The sequence below is a fragment of the Arachis hypogaea genome, chromosome 19 (genome assembly GCF_003086295.3).
Source record: "Arachis hypogaea cultivar Tifrunner chromosome 19, arahy.Tifrunner.gnm2.J5K5, whole genome shotgun sequence".
NCBI lineage: Eukaryota > Viridiplantae > Streptophyta > Magnoliopsida > Fabales > Fabaceae > Arachis > Arachis hypogaea.
Genome location: NC_092054.1, coordinates 756440 through 777501, shown reverse-complemented (window position 1 = coordinate 777501; position 21062 = coordinate 756440). Strand labels below are relative to the sequence as shown.

The following is a 21062-nucleotide window of genomic DNA, read 5'->3' as shown; positions in this document are numbered from 1 at the left end:
ATTTTTTCCTTTTCCAACCATTTTCGTTCCCAAAAAACACATTCTTCAGTATGGATACCTCATGACAGGTTTCAATACATAATATATGGATATGAGTTTATTACGACTTCATTATTATCTTAAATAAAAAAAATAAGCATTGTTCTGTGGTCAACGATAAACCCATCAATTAAAAATTTTATTTTTGATCAAATGACTATTTTTGTGTACTCTTTCACAGTTTAAGACAAAATTGTAGTTAAATTTATTTCTTGAGAACCTTAAATTCTATTCACATAAAATTTCAATAACATGTATTAACCTTTTTTTTTTTTATCTTATACTTACCATATTGATGTAATAATCATTGTTTTTTAATTCCAACTGCACTTTGAATCACACAAAATGCCGCAAAAATTATGCATATCAGTTTATGTTCTCAAGTTCTTAGGATCCACTTTTTTTCTATTGTAAAAATTGTTTTTCATCCCATATAGACCAACAAATTTGTTTTCATATATATGCTAAAAAAAAGATATAATTATTTTCCCACATGCACACATCTTTTGTCACAATTCTTTTATGACAATTTTATACTATGACATGACTACACAAAATAATAAATACATATGCTTTAGAAATATTGAATTATATTTAAGATATATTAAACTAAGGGTTAATAGTCAAATTAGTTCTTGAAAGATAAGACATTCTTTAAATTTATCTCTAAAAGATTTTTTCAATTAAATTTATCTTCAAAGATTACAAATCAATCATGTCCTTCAGTTATTCCATTTACAATTTTCGTCAACAATTGATAATGTAAAATGTTATCTGATAGCTTATATGATACATAACATGTTCAATTAGACATTGACTAAATATGTTTACGAAAATCTATCAATTTAGTCACTAGATCATATTGAGAATAGAATTTTTATAATTGAAAAAAATAGACATATCATGTATTATATATATTATCAATTAATGTTTTACATCAATCTTTAAAAAAATTGTTAATGAAATGATTGGAAGACAAATATAATTAATTCATAATCTTTAAAAAATCAATTTAATTAAAAAAATCGTTCAAAAATAAATTTGAATAATATATTATCTTCTAGAAACTAATTTAACTATTAATCCACTAAACTAATCATAAAATATTTTATTTAATTGCTTCAACTGCAATTCTAAATAAAACTTAGTATGCGATAAAATTAAAAGTTATTGTAACTCCTTTCACTTCTTAAAATACTAATTATAAACTAAAACTAAGAATTCCTTTGAAACTTCCATCAGTTGAGATATTAATTAATGCTAAAATAATAGTTACAAATATAATTTCCAAAACCCTAAACCCTAAACCCTAGACCTTCACTACTATCATTAAAGACCAAAAGCACTAAAATAATAGTTACAAATATAATTTCCAGTATTTCAAATGTTCTTATAAAGACCTTGTCAAGTTATACGGCAAATTCTGAAAATGCTCTACAAGGTAAAAAAATGTCCAAACAGGCAATGAAATTAAATCGACTAAAATATTCTCTTGACGAGCTTTCCTTGACATGCCACCTCATACACGAGACATGAAAATCCAGGTCACAGACCCTCGAGCACCTTGTTTATAAGATCACAACGTTCCTTGGTACTACTCTGGTATCATGGAAAATCATACAAATGTTGTTAAAATAAAATTTAATTTAAAAAAGGAAAATATATATAAAAAAAAACCAACAATAAAAGAATTAAAAGATCCAACCTGAGGGTCTTTGGCTCCATGCACCCAGACATTCCTGCAAAACTTAACCCTAGCGGCATTGGAGTCGTATTAATATGTCTAGTAAAAGCATATTAAAGCAAGAAGAACTAGTTGGAGGGATGTATTCTCCCTCCCATTCAGGACTTAAGATCAACAGTTTAGATATTTCTGTTACCAGAATTATGACAACAATATTCACAATTTACATGACAGAAAGGATTACGGCAGACTTAAAAAGGCTTCGCGGGGTTTTGTAGTAAGACTGATGAAACTTTATGAATCAAGACAAACACATGGTAATATAACCGATTTCAACCTATTAACAAGGAACGGTGAGAGGTATTTGGGCGGAAGCATTGGATCAGCTCTTTCAAAAACCGTTATCAGAGGTGAACGGGGTTCAGTGGTAGTCCCTAATCCTTACACAGAAGATATACTTAATCTTGCAGGAGTGCTCGCCAGTTGCTTGGACCATAACTTTCTTCTTAAACTTAAATTGTTTATCAGATTATTTGAACTACCACCAAACATTGTAAGTTTGTTCGATCTTGTTCGGTCTGTTTTTTCTTTTAAAACACTTTATATAAGATACCTAGTAGTTACACTAGAAATATTAAAGCACCTACATCAAATTTTTTAAAAGAAAAAAAAGACCGAACAAGATCGAACAAACTTACAATGTTTGGTGGTAGTTCAAATAATCGGTAAACAATTTAAGTTCAAGAAGAAAGTTATGGTCCAAGCAACTGGCGAGTACTCCTGCAAGATTAAGTATATCTTCCGTGTAAGGACTACGGACTACCACTGAACCCCGTTCACCTCTGATAACGGTTTTTGAAAGAGCTAATCCGATGCTTCCGCCCAAATACCCCTCACCTTTCCTTGTTACTAGGTTGAAATCGGTTATATTACCATGGGTTTGTCTTGATTCATGAAGTTTCATCAGTCCTACTACAAAACCCCGCGAAGCCTTTTTAAGTCCGTCGAAATCCCTTCTGTCATGTAAATTGTGAATATTGTTGTCATAATTCTGGTAACAGAAATATCTAAACTGTTGATCTTAAGCCCTGAATGAGAGGGAGAATACATCCCTCCAAACTTCTGGATGCCAATTCAAAACGTTCCTGCATGCATCCCATTAGATCGTCATCGTTGTTAGGAACTCTAACCGCCTTGCATGTTGTTTTAAGATTTGAAGAGCTGATGACGGCATCAAAAATGTGTATTTTCACATTTTTCTTGGGCCCACCATTAACTAGGTAATTAAGAGTATAATCTCCGATTTGTTTGTCCAATATTAAATTTGAAATTTCTTCTGCAATCATGGTTACTAAACACAAAATATAACTCAGCAAACTTCAATAAATAAATTCAGTACAATGCATTAGAGAAGACTCAATCATACAAATAAAAACTCATGCTTTCATATTGAACAAATAAAAGCTCAATTAGCAAAATATATACTTTCATATTGTATTTTTAAATGCTTTCATTCAAGCGCAAGTCAATTTGAGATACATAAAATTGTTAAATAGGGATGGACCACTGCTTATTTGATTGAGTCCGTAGCATACATACACCAGAAGCATCAAATTTAACAATAGCATAATATCCATGAAAACAGTATTTAGACATGTTTTGTTCTAACAATATATACAAGCCCCCCTTTTTATGTTTTCTATAAAGCAAAACTGTATTCCTTATAACTCAACACAACAATACACACTCTTTAACTCCCCCTTCTTTTCTTTAACAAACTTAAAAAGCCCCATTCATAAATCATCATTTACTTAGGAGAACAGATTGCACATTCAACAGAAAAAGAAAAGATAACACTAATATAAATACAATCAAGAGAAATAAAAAAGGAAAAAAAAATCAAAGGTAGAAAAAAAGATCATAAGAACAGATTTCAAATGATAAAAAATCATAACAGATAAAAAATCTTATAACCCTAACATACCCAGAACATATTGCACAAATTTGGAATCCTTAAAAAATTATAAGAACAGCTTACACAAATATAACTCATAAGAACAAATAAAAAATCATAATAACCCCAACATACACAGAACATATTGCACAAATTTGGAATCTTAAAAGCTCACCTGGAACACGGGGAAGAAGCAGTGATTGCGGCGGAGGAAGGGAGTCATCAGAAAGCAACTCAGCCACCGACGAAAGGAGGAGTATGCGGAGGACTGTCAGCAGAAGCACAGCAGCAACGACGCCACGACAAATCAAGCTCGACGAGGACCAAGCACAGCAGCGATACTGAAGAAGACAGCTCGAACGGCCTTCAACCAGGCAGTGGAACAGAGATGGCGCCGACGGCACAGTGGCTGCGCGACGGAGGCTTCCACGTTCGCACGGTGGCTGCGCGATGGAGGGGAAGTGAGGGAGCAGGCGGTGCCTCTTCGAAGCTGGAAGTTTCGACGGCGGCAGTAGCAGGCGGTGGCTGGACGCAAGTGAGGGAGGACCAGGAGCTCTGGACTGAGTGCAAGAGACAGAGAGAGGCTAGCGCGTTCTGGTTCTGGAGGCTAGGGCTGGACTCGAGAGTGAAAGTTGGAGTAGACGCAAGGTTCTGAAAACCGGACCGGTCATCAAACCGTTTTAATCACTGGTTCACTGATTCATTGGTCCAACCAGTCCAACCGATGGTTCAACCGGAAAAACCGTTTTAGAACAGCAACGCGAGATAGAGATGGAGAGGGAAGATTGTTGGCTATTTGTCCATAGTTGATTCCAAAATCAGAACCACTTGTCTGTATAAAACTATAAATGTCTCTGAGAAAAACACAGTTTTGAAATATCAGAAAAATAAAATGCTTAAATTCCTATGCTGAATAAGAAGAATAAGTACACAACCAAATTGATAGAATCATAAAACTAAAATGAATAATATATAAATTAATTAATGGTTTTTGATTCCTCTGAGGATGCAATGTAGTTTCTCTTTCATTCCATGAAGCTAAGAAGGAATAACATTCTGATCACTAAACAACTAGACTAGAATGTTCCATTAGCAAGAAAACATAGACAGAAACAGAATAAGATTACCCCATATAACAAAATCAGCTTTTTTCATCAACTTTGTGTGGAATCAAAAGAGAATCATGCAGAAGTATACAAGTTACACACCAGAAATAGTGAGAAGCAGCATAAGCAGTTTGAAGTAGGAGGAATAATAACACATACAAATATGCATTGAAAAAGTACAAAATTTCAATAAACATTACTAAACAGAGGCAAGAAAGAACCATCATCATTCAGCAACAAACATTACAAACAGTAACAAGTAATCACACTATTACCAAATTCAAAAAGAATGAAAACCAGATAACCCCAATCATAAACACCATTACCAAATTAAATAAAAAATCAACCAAAAATCACCTTGCAAATCAAAAACTCAATCTGTTGAACTCAATAATTACATCAGTTATCCAACTAAATAATTGCATCACAGTTATCATAAACTGATTTCAAAGCCTAGAAGCAGAGTGAAATTAAAAACATGAAGCATATAATAAATCAAAAGATCACCAATTGCAAATTTTTTAATAAGAACAGAAGTTAAGAACAATGAAAAATGAAAAAAGATTCAACAGTTTTCAACCCAATTTTAATAAAGCTCATCACAATGATTAACAACAACAAAAAGTACTGAAGGGACAGTGAATCAGTAACACACAGTGCAAATTTAAAATTTAAAAGTTATCAATTTAAAATTTATCATCAAATACAATCAGTGAGCAAAACCAATCAACCAAGCACTGACTGAGTATTCTGTTCTGATTCTGTGACTGGGAAGCAACAAATTCAAGTTACAGCAACAAATTTAACAAATCAAGTAAAGTCCCGATTTACAGCAACATTTAGATTAGCAACAAGGCAAATTTGATTAGCAATTCAGCATGCAAAAATACAGGGAGAAGGGAAATCTAAAAAGAGAGAACAGGGAAGCGATGGTGCAGGGACTCACCAACGGTCGACGGCGAGTCGGCAACCACCCCACGGAAGGCGATGAAGCAAGAGACAACCGCACGAGTTGCTTCTGCCGCCGGCGACGAGACAGACGAACCACGAGATGCCAGTGACTGAGACGAGACTCGAGTGAGACTGGGAGGCAGAATCGAGCAGAGACAACCACGGACGACGAGCAGCAACCAACACGCACAGCTCGAGCACTCACTGGTGGAGGGAGGCGCGAGCAGCCGAGCACAGAGGAGAACGGCGAGATGCGAGCACCCGACGTGGAGGATCCGGCGAGAGGCCCGAGAGCACGAAGACGGAAGTTCTTGAGTGCGATGGACGGCGGCGGCAGTCTCTCACTCCGACAGACGGCGACAACTATGGGTGGAGGCTAGGGTTTGCTTTCTTTGGTGGAGGCTAGGGTTTGCTGAAGGAAGGAGTTGGAGAAGGGGGGAATGGGGGATAACGCGTGCAACTTTTTCCCTTTCAAGGAAGGAAACGAGGTCGTTTTCTGTAAACCGGCCGGGTTCCGGTCCGGTCCGGTCTGACCTGCCGGTAACCGGCCGGTTCAGCAGTTTTTGAGCGGTTTTTTATTTTGCGGTTTTGCACATTGGATCGGACCGTTTTCTTTGTCGGTTCTCGGTTTAACTGGTTCGATTGGCCGGTCTTATCCGGTTTTCAAAACATTGAGTAGACGAGGAGTGAAGGAGTTAGGGTTCATTGATTCAAAATCAACAAATTAGATTTATACCTAGGGTTAGCGAAAGACAGAGAAGAATGCAGAGCTGGCGGCGACAGGGACAGAGGCTGGCAAGAGACAAGCAGTGGTTGGCTTCGCGAACGGAAAGCTGGCAGAAAGGAACTTGCAACGGTGAGTGACTTCCACGGAACTTGCGACGGCGGCGGTGGCTGGACGGAGGTTGCGCCGGAAGCTCGAGGTGGAGACTGGAGACGTGGGAACTGAGAGCGAGAGGTGAGAGTGGAGGGTTGCAGGCTCGAGAGTGGGTCTGTGGGTGTCTGGGTGAACTGGTGAAGACTAAGGTTCCTTTCAGAAGGCCAAAACGCAGCGTTTTTGGAAATTTTCAAAAACCGACCGAGTCACAGTTCGGTTCGACCTACTGATTCACATTCATTAAGAAAATAAAATAAATTAACAAGATTTATGAATTTAACAAGACCTACCGGTTCGACCTACAAAATTAACATTCATTAAGAAAATAAATTTATTTATGCCTATTTTCTAATTATAAATAATAACAAGACTTATGAATTTAATAAAAAATAAAATAAATGAATTTAATTTGAATTATTCTCTTATTGTTTTCTATATCTAGAAATCAGAATGTGTTTTATGTATTTTGTTAATAGTTCTTAAAGAAGTTACTATTTTATTTATTAATATTTTAAATTTTTTATAATATTTTCATAAAACTTGATTAATAAGTTCTTCTTCACCATGTGTTTGTTGAATTTTTTAACAAAAATATATCTTAATTTTTGTCTTTCATCTTTTATATTTATTTATTATACTAATTTTTTTACAATATATTTTTATGAACTATATACATTGTTTTCTGTCTTTTTTTTTTTTACTTTTTTAATTATTTATTACCTTATTTTTAATTATTTATTTTACTTTCACTCCTCGTATGTTTATCGTATTTTACTTCATCTTAGTTTTAATTTTATAGATAACTTTCAATTATATAAAATTCGATAGTTTCTTTCAAAACACGCTCAAATATATTATCTATTATATACAATCATTAGGATAAACAAATAAATATAAATTGAATATATAATTTAATTTTAATTTCTCTATAATTTATTTAAAGGTAAAAATGTCTCTATAACCACTAACATCGCCAATATCAAAAGTATAAGTTTTTATAAAATAAAAAATATATATAATTTTAAAGTTATTAATCATATATATATAAAATAAATAATATATATAATTTGAGTCTTCTATCTTTGATAAAAATATATATATATATATATATTAATAACTGATTTTAATAATTAATCTTTATCAATAGCATTTTTGCTATAAAAAATGAAAAAACCATTATCCCTAAAGAAGTTTAAAGAGTAAAGTATCGTTTTTGTTCTCAACGTTTGGGGTAAATTATATTTGTGTTCCTAACGTTTAAATCGTCCTATTTGTATGCCTAATGTTTGTAAAAGTGATTCAATGTTATCCTCCCGTCAATTACACATCATGAGCGCTTTAGTTTGAGTTTTAAAAACTTTTTCTTGAAGTTAGAATATAAATGTTTGGGATAGAATCGATGATCTACTTCAAAAAATAGATCATCAAATGTTGAAACTAATTCCTACAACATTTATATAATTTACTTTTCTAAGGACATAATTGAATCTAAACACAAATAGTGGATATAATATTAAAATCGACTACATCCAAGTGAGATCTAATTGAGAATGAATACATCAAAATGAGAATAATTGAAAAATATAATCTGATTTGTTAGTATAATTGATAGTAGGATAATATTGAATCACTTTTATAAACATTAAAGATACAAATAGGACGATTTAAACGTTAGAAACACAAATAGGACTTACCCTAAATATTGGGACAAAAACAATACTTTACTCAAGTTAAATTAACCCCAACCTGCTACATGTTAGACGAAGCCACGCGTCGCAACATATTGACTGCCGCGGCAAATCCATACGTATGGATGTTTCCTCCAGTCTATATAGAGAATTTGCCTTGATTATAATAATATAGTATTCTCATTTGCATGTCTAATACAGTATTTTTATATTTGTGATAATAGAAGATTTTACACTATTGCTCTAAAGTCTAAACCTGTATATAAAATATAAGCACTCCATAATCATGGATATAACTTGGTTTATTTGGTATAGATTTTTCATAGATTATTAATTTCTACTTCATGTTAGGCTTACCATGTCCATCATATTTTTCTCTTCTCACATATACAAATAATAACTTAGTCTAAGATGTCCAAAAATATCAGATTTTAAATTGGCGATAATAATGATTACATCATGATTTGCTCGAAGTTTGACTAAACTAAGTTCAACTTTTAGTAGTAGTACTATTTGTTTTATGACCCAAAAGAACAAGGCTATAATCCAAAAAAAAAAAAAAAATCCATCAAATATAAATTTGTCCCAAACCAATACCTATGGCCCAAAATATCCAATTCTCATCCGTATGTAAAAAATCATTTTTTTTTTATAAATGTCTCATTAAATTAAATATTTTTAATTTTAATTTTTATAAATTTATTTAAAATTCTTATTAACTTAAATATAAGAAAGTCTTTATAAATATTTTCACCATTATTCGGAACTAACGTAAAGACACGTTCAAAATCTTTACAGCCACTTTTGACTTTTTATTCTCAAACTCAAAATATCTTATAATTTGTTTCAAGAATACGTTTCAAAACAAATATTTTCTCTCATAAATATAAAATATATTTACCGAATATTTCGATTCAATCTCAAATTTTAAAATTAACTGAAAAAATTCACTCATGCAAGACTTTTCATATATATTTTATATGATCATTATTTCATAATAGTTAGAAAGAACACGCAGCCGGCCAATGAGTAATAGCTCAAATGGCATAGATTTCCCATACTCAATTAAGAGGTTGCGGGTTCGAGTCTCATATCTTTCCAAATTTTTACGCCAATAAGTTATAGCTCAAATGACATAGACTCCCCATATTCAATTAAGAAGTCGCGGATTCAAGTCACATATCCCCATACTCAATTAAGAAGTTGCGGGTTCGAGTCACGTATCTTTCCAAATTTCTCAATGAGTAATAGTTCAAATGGTATAGTCTCCCCATACTCAATTAAGAAGTTGCGGGTTCGAACTCCTATCTTTGGTAAAAAAAAAAAAAACACACAACCAAAACAACTCAACATACATCATTATTTTCACATAGAAAGGTCAACAACATAACTGTGATGATATTGCCACGTAGCTGAATATAGTGCCAGACGGCTAAGAACAAAACCCCCTGATGAAATTAAAAAGTTAACAACATATATAATTATTGAGACATTAATTAACTTATCAAAATATACGACACCACCACTTCAAATAAATTAACTAAAGTTAACCCTTAATTTCCACAGGCTCAAGGCCATTGTCAATTGAAGTCTTGACAGCATCTATGACCAATTGTGTTTTCCTACTAATTACTGGCCACGTGTCCTCCGGTTTTGAGTTATTGTACTTAATTGCCCCTACCAAGCGTGCAAATTCCTTCACCATATGTACCTCTTGAGGGAGATCATTGTAAACTACATTATCACTTGGATTTGGAGCCCAACCTATAGAAAGTTCCACCCAATTAGAGTTTGAGCTTGTTGAAAACTTGGCCTCTTTCTCTTGATTAGGAATAACATAATCATGAACGCGTAATGACCCTTTTGTCCCCATTACAATAATATCCATAGACATATCCGTAAGAAAGGAACAATAGAATGTTGCTACTTTGTCATCTTCCCAAGATAAAGAAGCCCCACAAGCTAGAATGACACCGCCATCATTGTATGTGGGTTTGTGCAATGCTCTTGCTGATTTAGGTAACTCATAATTTGAAGCCCATAAAATTGCTCTCACACAATACCAACCAGTGTCACCAAGTGCTCCAAGAGCATCAAGTTCTGGCTTCACACGAATATCATTCTCTAGAAAATAAGGACTAACTCCATAGGAAAAAGTTGCATGTACCTGTTATTAATTAGTTGATGATAGTTACAAATAAATGATGACAAAATTGTATAATAATAATAATTTTTACTGACATTACATAATGTAATATTTGCATCCATTCAACAATATGTGCATCTATAAGAAAAAAAAAAACAATATATGCAATCAAATTCTTTTATCTAAATCAAAATATATGTTATTTCTTAATATTGTATTAGAGGAATATTAAAAAGCTAATCTGAATTTATTATTTTTGGCTAATGGTTAGTAATCAATATTTAAAAAAAAATAAATTAAAAATGTGTTAATTAAAAATAATAAATTCTCTTGCTCATGCTTGAGCATTTCTCGTTATATATATATTACTATTGCAATAGTAAGTTTCTTTCAACCTTTCGCTTTATAGAAGAGGTAAACTGATTAAAAAAATTAATTGTGCAATATTATCATCAATATAATCAATATATATATACCCATGAAATTAAAGATATATATATTTGTGAATATTAATAATGAATATATACCGATTGAAGGCGTCCAAACTGTTGAGGATCTGAGAGGAAGTGAAACATTTGAGTGGTCCTAGGGTGGTGCATCCACATGGTAGCATCCATGTATTGCAAACCGTTGGATTCACACGCCTCCAAAATCTTGTGAAGATCATGAACGTTGAGAGCCACAGGCTTCTCAAGCAGCAAGTGCTTCTTCTTCTGAGCAGCAAGCACAGCCCACTGCACGTGCAAGCTTGTTGGAAGTGGCACGTACACAGCATCAACTTCAGGGTCATCTATAACACCTTCGTATGAACCATAAACCTTTATGCCACAATATGTTTCAAAAATTAAAGTCATCATCGTTAATTAATTATAATCATCTCAAACAAATTCTAAATTAATATATGTGTTATATTGAAATTTTGGTACATTTAATGATTTTGTTACTATATATAGTTTATAACATAGAGTAAGTATTGTAAGAAAAATATTTAATAACAAAAAAAAAATTAATGAAATGTTTTAAACTTATTATAAGTTGTTTTTATGTGGATATATATATGTAGACATATTAAGAGTTAAGACCTTAGCATGGGGTTCAAATGAGTTATAGTTCAAATGGCATAGACTCCCCATACTCAATTAAGAGGTTGCGGGTTCGAGTCACATATCTTTCTAAATTTTAGTCAATGAGTTATAGCTCAAATGACATAGTCTCTCCATACTCAATTAAGAGGTTACGGGTTCGACTCTCCTATATTTGGTTAAAAAAAAAAAAAAAAAGACCTTAGCATGGGGTGGGAAGCCGTTGGAGGCAGCGAACTTGGTGGCCTTGTCAAGAGAGCGGCTTCCGACGGCATAGAGGGTGGCGTTGGGGGAGAGAGTTATGGCCCTTGAGACCTTCCTTGCTATCTCAGCACACCCAAGTATCCCAAATCGTATTGGTGGTGCGTCTTCGGCCATGGTTGGATAGTGTTTGTTTTAGTTTTAGGCCTTTGGGTATGGTTCTTTTTGTAGTATTAAGGTTGCTTTGCTTTATAACGTGGTTGATGCCCCCCTTTGTGAACAAGTCAATATATATATATATATATATAGAGGAGTATTAGGGGCAGCAACTTTTGTGTTTTGTAACTATCAATTAACCATCAATAATGTTTTTAATGGTGTGAGATTACATTTAATGGTAGAGATCATTCATTTTTCTTTTGATAGTTATGTGCTGGTCATAAAACACAAAAATTATTGAACCATATGGACTTTCTCATATATATATATATATATATATATATATATATATATATATATATATATATATATATATATATATATTATATAAGAGAAATGCCTTAAAAAGTAGAATTCCTTAAAAAAAAAGTAAAAGAAAAGACTTTCATTACTCTATATATATAATAAGATGCACCATGCATTTATATCTTGGAGAGAAGTAATATACTTATGTGAAAAACAAGTGTATGTTGTATCCAAACTTAATTAGTTTCAAATGTACTGTGTGTGGATTTAACGTTATAGTTAATATATAATTATCAAATATTTGTCACCATAATTAATTAATATCATTTTATAAATATTAAAAAATGTTTAAAATAATAGAAAATTAATTCAAAGTAACTTAAATATATTACCTATTTTATATTTTTAATTATTAGTTATCTTATTTCATATTTTTTATTTATTACTAAAATAATTTAATAATATCAAATGTAATAAGTATATCACTATAAATATTAAAAATATTAAATTATAAATATTAAATTAAATAAAAAGTAACTTTGAGTTATTGTATATTTAATATTAATTATTTAGTAAAAATTCAAGTACAGTCAATTTTTTGTAATGCTAACTATTAAAAATTGTTAAATAAAAATTTAGTTAAATCAATTAAATTATTTAAAAATTTTTAACTATTAATTTCATGTGAAGTTAACTGTATCTTAATTTTTATTTAATTACCTATATTAAGCAGTGATTGTGTAAGTTGACAAGTCACTACTCACTACTGAAAAAACGGACAGACAAAGTAGCCGGCAGCTTTGCCATGACCACTTTTATTTTAACTTCGGTTTCTCTTGTTGTGAGTGATAAAAACCTTTTAGTATAAAATGTCTCATGATTAAGATCAATTTGTCTTGATAAATTATTGAGAAAATTTCATTTCTCTATTTTGACAGAGGCTAAAATGACATTTTTTTATTTGTAAAAAATATATATATATTTTTTGTTATAATTTTAAAAAAATCTTTTTTTAATTTATTTTAAATTTTTTGTGTTAACTAATGTTAATTTTATCTATTTTTCAAGAAAAAATAAATTATTTTTTATAAAAATATTTTTTTATTATTAAATTTTGTTTATCAAAATATCTTTTGATAAATTATTTTTTATTGATTAAATTATATTTTTATTAAATTATATTTTTAAAAATTAATAATTAAATTTTTCTTTTCAAAAAAACTATTCAATAATTTTTTAATTATTAAATTATGATTTTACCAAAATTTTGGTTAACAATTATTTTTGTATTTTATTATTAATATTTTAATATCAATATATATTATTTTAACATTAAAAAAAAATCTTGGTAAGATTATTTTCTGATATCAATATATATTAATTGTTATACAGATTAACAGTGGTAAAAAAATTTTATTTAATGTTAAAATAATATATATTGATACCAGAAAATTAATAGTAAAACAAAAAAATAATTTTTAACAAAAATTTTGATAAAATTATAATTTAATAATTAAAAAATTATTAAAGAATTTTAAAATAAAAATAATTTAATCATTAATTTTTTTTAAAATATAATTTAATCAATAAAAATAATTTATTAAAGAGTATTTTTGTAAGCAAAATTTAATGATAAAAAATAAAATTTTTTTAAAGGATATTTTTATAAAAATTAATTTATTTTTTTGAAAGATTGATAAAGTTAATATTAGTTAATATAAAAAAATTAAAAATAAAATTTTTTAAAAAATTATAAGGGAAAAGAATATATATTTTACAAATAAAGAAGACAGTCATTTTAATATCTATCAAAAGAGGAGAGTGGAACTTTTTTTAAATTATTTATATTTGGGTTTGTCATGCTCATGCATATATGATGTGTTCAATAACTAGATGTTTTTGATAAGCTAAATTATGTAATAATTAAGGGAGCCACTCAGATAAAGACGGCTAAAACGTTTTTTTTTAAAGATGTTTTTCAATAATTAAAATTTAACATATATAATCAATTGAATCATATTATTTTTGTCAAAATTAGGTTAGACAAATTGATTTAACCAAAAAAATGGCGGTGAATCAAATATTGAATTGATCTAAATTAATATTATTTTTTTATAAAAATGACTACAATACTCTTATTATAGAGAATGATTAAAATACTCTTATTATATATATATATATATTAATTTTAAAAATTCTAAATCCTAACCCTACGATAGAAAAATAAAGGACTAAAATTTAGGATTCTCAAAATTAATATATATAATAGAAATATTTTAGTCATTTTATATAATAGGGTACTGTAGTCATTTTCTATAAAAGATAATATTAATTTAGATCAGTTCAAGATTTGATTCACTATTTTTCGGTCAGATCAATTTATCTAACCTAATTTTGACAAAAAATAACACGATTTAATCGATTATATGTATTAAATTTTAATTATTAAAAAATATATTTATAAAAAGACGCCAGCATCTGAGTGCATCCCCCAGAAATGGAAAAAGAATTTCAACACAATCTATCTCTTCCTCCTTCGTCACAATAATTCACAACAGACCTAACATGAAAAAATGAGATTACAACATAGACTTAATCACATCCCAAATTTCATATTAAAATAATCCTGTGGCTGCTGCAATAATTGTGACTTGTATGTGAACCATGAATTAAAAGCGAGTTTGGATTGCTAGACCAACTTAAATAAATTGCTTTTTGATTCTAACGTACAAAAGTCTAAAGATGCAAATCATATTTGCTGGTGGGTAGGCATAATAATAATGTATGAGATATACTTTAATTTTTCCTCAAATTGAAATAAGATAAGGTGCCTTTCTGGAATATACAAATAAAGGAAAAGACAAGAAGATACTTACTCATTATGAGTGATACCCCCTGAATATGACAATTACTATCGGCTATTGAGGCATGATTTGATCCTGAATTTGGGCAGGTAAATCTTAAGGCCATTATTGTTGTAAATTGAAGCCTTAAACTCTCAACCGATCATATCTGACCACATGTGTTTTCCTTCTAATTATGGTTAGCCACTTATCCTCACAAGACCTTTCTATAGTTTGTGTTCCCAAATTTTCTTTTATCATGTCACCGCTATTGATATTGAAATCTTGAATTCTGTGCTTTCATGTGACTCTACACTCTTAAAAATAAAAGACCATTGGTAATAAGGATTTTGTTGCATATTTCAGGACTTTGTGTTTTGTTGTAATTGTAACAGGCCGAGAAAAAAGGTAGTGTTTTCATTTAGTTATCTTATGTGTACATAATAAAATTTTAATTTACAATAAATTAATCTTTAGCCTATCAAACTAAAAAAATTATAAAAAACAAAAAAAAATCTAAAAAATATAGAAATCTTTTTGATTTAACAACCCAAAAGAAAATTTTTATTATTTATTCTCGCGTGTGAACACTTCTAATACTTATGGGGTGAAACTTGTGACCTAACTTCAGTCTTCAGCTATCCTAACTAGATTAACTAGACTAGGCAGCCGAGGTCTTGGATCAATGGCACACACAGGTTCGAAATTAATGTGAAGGTACGTTCAAAACCTTTAGGGCCATTTTCAACCTCTTATTTCAGGTTCAAAATATCTTATAATTTATTTTAAGTACGTCTCAAAACAAATATTTTCTCTCATAAATATAAAATATATTCACCGAATATTTTGATTCAATCTTAAATTTAAAATTAACTGAAAAAATTCACTCGTGCAAGATTTTTCATATATATTTTCTAAGATCATTATTCCATAATAGCTAGAAATTCTTTTTACAGGAAGAACAAACAGCCAAAACAACTCAACATCATTATTTTCACATAGAAAGGTCAACAAGTCAACAACATAACTGTGATGATATTGCCACGTAGCTGAATATAGTGCCAGACGGCTAAGAACAAAACCCCCTGATGAAATTGAAAAGTTAACAACATATATAATTAGGAAAAGTATATGGAACCAAAAGGTGATCAGCCAAAAAATAAACAAAACCGTTTAATTAGAATCACTTTTTGAATAATATGTTTAAAAACTGTTTCTGAGATCACGGAGCACAAACCAAAACCCGCATTTTTCATGGAGCCCAAACACATTTTGACTGATATGCTTTTGTTTCCTAGTTGTTCTCATATAATTATTGAGACATTAATTAACTTATCTAATATACGACACCACCACTTCAATCAAATAAATTAACTAAAGTTAACCCTTAATTTCAACAGGCTCAAGGCCATTGTCAATTGAAGTCTTCACAGCATCTATGACCAATTGTGTTTTCCTACTAATTACTGGCCACGTGTCCTCCGGTTTTGAGTTATTGTACTTAATTGCCCCTACCAAGCGTGCAAATTCCTTCACCATATGTACCTCTTGAGGGAGATCATTGTAAAATACATTATCACTTGGATTTGGAGCCCAACCTATAGAAAGTTCCACCCAATTAGAGTTTGAGCTTGTTGAAAACTTGGCCTCTTTCTCTTGATTAGGGATAATATAATCATGAACGCGCAATGACCCTTTTGTCCCCATTACAATAATATCCATAGACACATTCGTAAGAAAGGAACAATAGAATGTTGCTACTTTGTCATCTTCCCAAGATAGAGAAGCAGCACAAGCTAGAATGACACCGGCATCATTGTATGTGGGTTTGTGCAATGCTGTTGCTGATTTAGGTAACTCATACTTTGAAGCCCATAAAATTGCTCTCACACAATACCAACCAGTGTCACCAAGTGCTCCAAGAGCATCAAGGTCTGGCTTCACACCAGGCACGGACCCAGTAAGCACCATCAGGGGGCACTTGCCCCCACTGGATTTTCATTTTTTTAAAAAAAAAGAAATAGTTATATATAATATATTTCTATTTCAAATTTTAAATGATCACGCTATAAATAAATTGAATTTAATTGACTAAAGTTTTAAATTTATTTTTTATTTTTTTATTATTTTGACTATTATTTAATCTAATTAAATTTAGTTTTTGTATCGTCATTTCTTTATTTTCTTAAATCTTTTTTTATTTTTATATTTTTAACATACTTTTTCTATTCCTTGTCTTGTAGTCATTTTCTATTCATCAAAAGGTAAATTTCAAATTCTCCATATTTTTTTTATATAACTTTCTATGACTCTATATATCTTCCAATTTCATTGTTTTTCTTTTCGATATTTTTAATTACAAATTTTAATTCAAATAATTATAATTTAGGTATTAATCTAATATTTATTCTCTTCATGACTTTATATATTTTATTTTATTTTTAATTTATTCATCTTTATTATTTTTTTTTATCTTTTGTTCTATTATATGTACCTGTGTAGGCTGTGTTGCATATAAAATTTTAAAATAAATTAATTAATTTACTAATTTAGAATATATTTTTTATTTTTAAAAATAGTAATGACAAAATATTTTAATTACAATACATAATTAAATAGATGAACAAAATCTTTCATCTAACATTATATCAAAATTAAATTAAAAAATATATAATAAATTTAATTTTTTTAAAGAAAGAAAGAACAAAATTGTAAATTAAGGTTCTATTATTTTATATAAACATACTTTTATATACAGATTTAATTTTTCTAGTATTTATATATAATTTTAGTTTTAAATTATAAATACTAGTATATCATTAGTTGTTATTGTGCTAATTAAATCAGTCTTTTAGTATTAAATGTATATAAAAAAATTAGTTAAGATAACAAATTATCTATAATTTAATTAAAATATTTTAAGTTAAAGTTTTAAAATATATATATATATATATATATATATATATATATTTTATAAATTAATTATATATAATGAATAGTATTTTAAGAAAAAATATATTCATTAATTTTTTTAATTTTTATATCTTCATATAATTAATAATGTTCAACAAAATTTATTCTAGTATATATATTTTTGCCCGCACTCCTAAAATTTTCTGCATCCGTCACTGCTTCACACGAATATCGTTCTCTAGAAAATAAGGACTAGCTGTATAGGTAGAAGTTGCATGTACCTGTTTAGTCGATGTGTTACAAACAAATGATGACAAAAATTGTATAATTGGTAAAGTTTAAAAGACTAGGAATATGTCTAATCTTAAGGTGAAAATTTACATGCATATAATTGAAAATCGTTAAATAATTTGACAGATTTAACTAAATTATCATCTAACGATTCTCAGTTATTAATTTTACATGAAGTTGACTGCACCTGAGTTTCTACCTTTATATAAATTTAAAGAAAAGTATAAGGTACTAATATACTATCTGTCAATTTATTATTAATAATAATTAATTATTATATTTTAAATACATGTATTAAGAGATACATCTCCAAAAATACTTTTATTAAATACAGCAATAAAAAATTATTTTTATTAGACATATCCACAAAAACACTTCTATTAAATACAACCCATAAATAAGAGTTGACAAAAATTAGTAAAAATTTTTGTTGGTAGCGTAATAGAATTGTAAACTTAAAAAGTTAGAAGTTTTTTTTTTTTTTTTTTACCAAAGATAGGAGACTCGAACCCACAATCTCTTAATTGAGTATGGGAGACTCATTGGCTAAAAAGTTAGAAGTTAAAAAATTTAAAAATTTAAATTATATATAATAAAATAATATATTTTTGTATAAATATTTTTATATATATATATCAGCATGAAATTAAAGATATATGTTTATGAATATTAATAATGAATATATACCGATTGAAGGTGACCGAACTGTTGAGGATCTGAGAGGAAGTGAAACATTTGAGTGGTCCTAGGGTGGTGCATCCACATGGTAGCATCCATGTATTGCAAACCGTTGGATTCACACGCCTCCAAAATCTTGTGAAGATCATGAACGTTGAGAGCCACAGGCTTCTCAAGCAGCAAGTGCTTCTTCTTCTGAGCAGCAAGCACAGCCCACTGCACGTGCAAGCTTGTTGGAAGTGGCACGTACACAGCATCAACTTCAGGGTCTTCTATAACACCTTCGTATGAACCATAAACCTTTATGCCACAATATGTTTCAAAAATTAAAGTCATCATCGGTAATTAATTATAATCATCTCAAACAAATTCTAAATTAATATGTGTTATATTGAAATTTTGGTACATTTAATAATTTTGTTACTATATATAGTTTATAACATAGACTCCTTATACTCAATTAAGAGGTTGCAGGTTCGAGTCTCTTATCTTTCTAAATTTTTTGCCAATGAGTAATAGCTTAAATGGCATAGTCTCCCCATACTCAATTAAGAGGTTGCGGGTTTGAGTCTCCTATCTTTTCAAATTTTTTGCCAATGAATAATAGTTCAAATGGCATAGTCTCCCAATACTCAATTAAGAGATTGTGGGTTCGAGTCTCCTATCTTTGGTAAAAAAAAAAAACATAGAGTTAACGAAAATATTTAATAACAAAAAAAATTTAATAAAAAATAATCAAAATTTATCTTATTTAATATTTATTAATTATCATTACAAAATTAATGAAATGATTTAAACTTGTATAAGTTGTTTTGATGTGGATATATATGTAGACATATTAAGAGTTAAGACCTTAGCATGGGGTGGGAAGCCGTTGGAGGCAGCGAACTTGGTGGCCTTGTCGAGAGAGCGGCTTCCGACGGCATAGAGGGTGGTGTTGGGGGAGAGGGTTATGGCCCTTGACACCTTCCTTGCGACCTCAGCACACCCAAGTATCCCAAATCGTATTGGTGGTGCATCTTCTGCCATGGCTGGATTTGGAGGAGTAGTTGTGTTAGTTTTATGTTTAGCCTTTTAGGCCTCAAGTATGGTTCTTTTTGTATTATTAGGGTTCTTTTGTTTGATATATAACGTGGTTGATGGCCCTCTTTGTGAACAAGTTAATAGAATAAATATTACAGCATTGATATTTTGTGATTTATAATTATCAATTAATTATCATTAGTATTTTTTAATAATGTGAAAAACAAGTGTATGTTGTATTCAATAGTCGTGAGAAATGAACTAAAAGTGAGTTTGGATTATGGTTGGCCACTTGTCCTCACAAGACCTTTCTATATTCTATATTTTTGTTTTCTCTGTTCCCAAATTTTCCCTTATCATGTCACCGCTATTGACATTGAAATCTTGAATTGTGTACTTTCATGTGACTCAACAGTTTAAGAATAAAATATCATTGGTAATTGTCTCATATGTATGTCTAATATAGTAATTTTATATTTGTGATAATAGAGGATTTTACACTCTATTACTCTAAGTCTAAACCTGTGTATAAAATATAAGCATTCTAATATTCCATAATCATGGATATAACCTGGTTTGGTATAAGATTTTTCGTAGATTAATCTCTACTTGATGTTGGGCTTATGAGGCCCATCATGTTTTTCTCTTCTCACTGATACCAATAGTAACTTAGTCTAAGATGTCCAAACATACAAAACACTTGATTATTGGTATTTATGACGAGAAAGAAATGTTTTCTTGAAAAAAAGAGAAAGAGGTGGGCCAGAAGAATGAATCGAAATGTTAAAGTTTCATACTTTCATTGAAAAGTCATATGATCATCCCGTTTCAATATAAAAAAAAAAAAGTCATACTTTTGAAAAAATTTTGTGGAAATAATTAATACTAAAATATTATCAATATACTAAAAATTAATTATCATATTGTATATAAATATATATAATTTAGCTAATTTTAATATATATTTTTAATCTTAATATATATTTTATATAAGTAGTTGATATTTTTTGTACACGTAACATAATTACAATTTATAACATAAAAAAATACGTTTAATGGCTGAAATTTATTGAGTTGTTGATTGACATAACTTTACAAAAAAAAATGTGAAAGAAAAATTT

At 29.7% G+C, this 21062-nt stretch overlaps 1 protein-coding gene, 1 long non-coding RNA gene and 1 pseudogene across 2 annotated transcripts; all 3 read right to left on the bottom strand.

The window, feature by feature from the left end:
* Positions 1 to 1260: 1260 nt before the first annotated feature.
* Positions 1261 to 6182, bottom strand: LOC112749457 (uncharacterized). Its single transcript, XR_011877423.1, has 4 exons — positions 5730 to 6182; positions 3853 to 4531; positions 1745 to 3074; positions 1261 to 1638 (listed from the first exon to the last, which is right to left on the bottom strand). It is a non-coding gene; the product is annotated as an uncharacterized lncRNA (long non-coding RNA).
* A 3456-nt stretch (positions 6183 to 9638) lies between these two features.
* Positions 9639 to 12018, bottom strand: LOC112751998 (uncharacterized oxidoreductase At4g09670). The gene is made up of 3 exons (XM_025801359.2): positions 11729 to 12018; positions 10973 to 11263; positions 9639 to 10466 (listed from the first exon to the last, which is right to left on the bottom strand). The coding sequence occupies exons 1-3, from the start codon at positions 11903 to 11905 to the stop codon at positions 9846 to 9848; spliced, it is 1089 nt and encodes a 362-aa protein (XP_025657144.1). The 5' UTR covers positions 11906 to 12018; the 3' UTR covers positions 9639 to 9845.
* A 3986-nt stretch (positions 12019 to 16004) lies between these two features.
* Positions 16005 to 20237, bottom strand: LOC112751999 (uncharacterized oxidoreductase At4g09670-like; annotated as a pseudogene).
* Between the last annotated feature and the right edge of the window lie 825 nt (positions 20238 to 21062).